The following is a 3424-nucleotide window of genomic DNA, read 5'->3' on the forward strand; positions in this document are numbered from 1 at the left end:
CGGCTGCCACAGGGGATGTGGGGACAGGGAATGTGCACAGGGGAGCGCAGGGCTGCCCGTCACGGGGCTGAGCAGGGCTCCGTGCTGCCGGGGGCCATGGGGCTCCATTGCTTTCCTGCTCCACGCTGGCCCTTTGCATGGCACAGAGCAGCAGCCGTCAGCCCCCGGAGCTGTGCTGCGGGACGTGGGGGATGAGGAAGCACAGCCTGGCAGGGCAGCCCTCAGCTCCCTGAGCGTTCACCTGCCCACGGCCTCTGCTGCAGCTGGGCATAAGCCCAGAGTGGTGATGCCAGCTAGCATCATTAGGCCTCGTTAAGGTGACGAGCTTTCACTGCTCTGCTGTGCCAGTCTGCCGGAGCCCAATTAGTGTCACATCCAGGAGGCAGCTCCCGCAGGGGTGATGGGCGCCCTTGGCACAGCCCTACCCTGGAGCTGCTGTCCAGCTGAGACTGGGCACAGCTCAGCCGTGGAGCCTGCCCACAGGGCCAGGAGTGCTGGGCACAGAGCGGGGTGAAGACCCCCTTGGCACAGCACCAGGGGCCAAGCCTTGCTACCCTCTCTCAGCTCTGGGGGGCTCAGCTCCCAGCCCATGCCCCCAGCCATGAAAAGGGGCGCAGCATCTCTCCCCTCTAACAGGACAGCAGGCCCTGCGCCACCTTCACTCTTTATTATATGTCAAGGTCTCAGATATTCCAGTTCTTTGATTCCTTGGGGCCAGCACACACAGGGGTGCCATAGCAGAGGGGCTGGTGCTCACAGCCCCCTCACACTGGGCAGTGTGGGGTGAGGGGCTGTGAGGAGTGGGGTCTGCCCAGCCCCAAGGTGAGAGAGGCTGCAGAGTGCTGGAGGGGGATGCCCCCACAGAGAGCAGATCCATGTGGGGTGGGCGCACTGTGGTAAGAGAGTACTGGGTCCCCGAGCAGGCATTAGCAGCCCTGCCAGAGCAAGGTCCTCTCCCCACCATCATTGGTATGAGGCATGATCCCTGAAGAGCCCAGCAGCCAGCGGTGCTGAGGAGCTTTGGCCAAGCAGGAGCAGAGGGTGGGAGGCCAGGAGCAGGGCAGGAGGTGCAAGCTGCGCTGGGGTTAGGGAGGAGTGCGGGGGCTAAAGGCAGAGGGAGGACAGCGCCTCGCACACCCTGCCCCAAGCCCCAGCCTGCAGCTGCAGCCCCCCAGCCCCATGGGCTCTGTGACAGAGCCAGGCATTTGATCTCCCTACTCCCTGAGACAGCACAGTCCTGCTTCTGGGGCACATCAGGGACAAGGCTGAGGGGGGGCGAGGACACAACTCAGAGCCAGTAGAGAAGTGGGAAGACAGAAACACCCCCCCACCAAAACCCCCCAGAAGCAGTATGCAGAGGTGGAGATGCTGAGAACAGGGGTGAGAGGAGGGGTGAATTTGTGAGGAGGGGTTGGCCACAGGTGCTGGCAAGGCACAGGAGTAGAGTTGAGAGGAGGGGGAATGGCACTGGCCCCAGAGAGCAGAGAGGGGTTCTGGTGTCTTGGGGGTGACCCACACGCTCACTCCCCCCGGGGCAAGGCAGGGTCCAGTCCCCCAGACTCAGGTGGTCACTTTGATCCCAAAATGTTTGCGCAGCTGCTCCAGGAACAGAAAGGTGAGAACGGTCTGAGGAACCAGCCGGACAGCAGCAGGAACAAAGCCCTGGAAGGGGACAGCAAGAAGGGGAAGAGTCAGCGTGTGCCTGCCACTGGCTGTCCCAGCAGCCCAAGCCTGGCAGCAGCACGAGTGGGCAGGCGTGGGTCAGCACTGGCTGGGCTGTGGAGCAGGCATTGTCACACCATGGCCACCACGGTGCACACAGGGCTCAGCACCATGGGCCAACCCCTCTGGCACCTGCACTGCTGCTTGGGAGCTCAATGGGTGCAGCAGGGCCACAGCTGTGGTCCCTGGGCTCAGCCCGAGTCCCACTGAGGCCAGGGCTTGCAACACCTGGGGGCCAAGCCTTGGGCTGGGCACACACAGGCCTGATGCAGGCAGCAGCTGGGCTGCCACAGCAGAACCTGGAAGGTTCCCTGCCCCAGGACTGTTCTGGGCCACAACCTCTGTCCCCAGCTCGGACCAGCCTGCCCCACCCCTGTGCCCCCAGCCAGGTACCTTGTAGAAGGCAAGTGGTCCGAGCTTGGCGGTTTCCATGGCACAGTGGACGACTCCCTGGAGTGAGAGGGTGAGAGATGAGCTGGGAGGGGCTGGGAGGCAGAAGCTGGCACGTAGAGACGGGAGGACAGGCAGCAGCAAAGTGGGCAAGGTGGGCGACTCACCTGGTACTCCCCGTGGGAGTTCATGAGGCGGGTCTTGAGCACATCCAGGGGCTGGCACAGGAATGTGGCACACAGGCCCTGCAGAGAGTCAGCCAAGTCAGGAGACCTCTGTGCCAGCAGCTGCTGTGGTCACTGCAGAGCCTCAGAGCCACACTGGGACCCAGCCTCAGGCCAGGAGCCTCCTGGAGGCACTGTGCTGAGCCGAGCCCAGAGCAGCAGCCCTGGCAGCCCCAGCCTGACGCCCTCACCCTGGCTGCAGGCGAACCCCAGAGCTGCCCCCGGCCCCCAGCCCCACTCACAGCGATGAAGCTGGACAGGAAGTGAGTGAAGACATTGTCTGACAGAAATCCAGTAGCGAGAACCAGCTGCTTGGCCTGGTCATAACAGGAAAGCTGCAGAGACATGGTGAATCAGCGACATGCTCCCCGCTCCTTGTGCACCAGGGACCATCCTGTCCCTGTCCTAGTCCCCTACTGCCCAGCAGAACTCTCCTACCTGTCCAACAGTGACAAGGGCCCCACGGAGCGATGCCACTGATGCTCCTGAGAAGAGTTTCTTCACACCCTCTGTGGACAGACAGATTTGGATCAGCACAGCTCTCTGCCATCACTCAGACTCCATTACCCCGGGAGTCTCCTTCCATGCCCAGTGTGTGTCCATAACTCCTCACACAGCTTGCTTCAAACACACCATAGCAAACAGGCTGAGGGAGTAGGGAGTCCTTCAAAGCAGCATGACCTCCTCCCTGCCTCTGCTCATCCTCTGCTCCACCCTCCTGTGCTGTTCTGTTGCAACTCCCAGCAGGTCACCCTCTCCCACCAGGTATGTGCACCCTAACCCTAATCCTAACCAGACCTTGCCCAGCCCCTGCCCCAGCCAGATGATGGGGAGATGCCAGACCCTGCCCTGCCCTGGACACCCCCAGCCCCAAGGGCATCCCCCGGCCCCTCTCCCTGCCCCGGCTGAGCGAACTTCCAGGGTGCCCTGACCTGGCACCTGCTAGGACACCAGAGCAGGCTCACCCACACGGCTGGCACAGCCTCACCTTCCCGGAGGACACGGTACATGCCATCCAGGGCATGGGAATAACTGGAAGGAGCGAGAGGGGAAGGGGTCAGGGCCCGAGGCTCCCCAGCACGGCGGCA

At 63.0% G+C, this 3424-nt stretch overlaps 1 protein-coding gene across 1 annotated transcript in view; it reads right to left on the bottom strand.

Annotated features, from left to right (window-relative positions):
* Positions 1-646: 646 nt before the first annotated feature.
* Positions 647-3424, bottom strand: part of SLC25A10 (solute carrier family 25 member 10) — a 3876-nt gene continuing 1098 nt past the window's right edge. The window contains 6 exon segments of the mRNA XM_031064278.1: positions 647-1662; positions 2116-2172; positions 2280-2357; positions 2579-2671; positions 2775-2845; positions 3325-3368. Coding sequence (XP_030920138.1) covers positions 1561-1662; positions 2116-2172; positions 2280-2357; positions 2579-2671; positions 2775-2845; positions 3325-3368 — 445 coding nt within the window. The 3' untranslated portion in view covers positions 647-1560.

The sequence above is a fragment of the Geospiza fortis genome, unplaced genomic scaffold (assembly GCF_000277835.1).
Source record: "Geospiza fortis unplaced genomic scaffold, GeoFor_1.0 scaffold261, whole genome shotgun sequence".
Classification (NCBI taxonomy): domain Eukaryota; kingdom Metazoa; phylum Chordata; class Aves; order Passeriformes; family Thraupidae; genus Geospiza; species Geospiza fortis.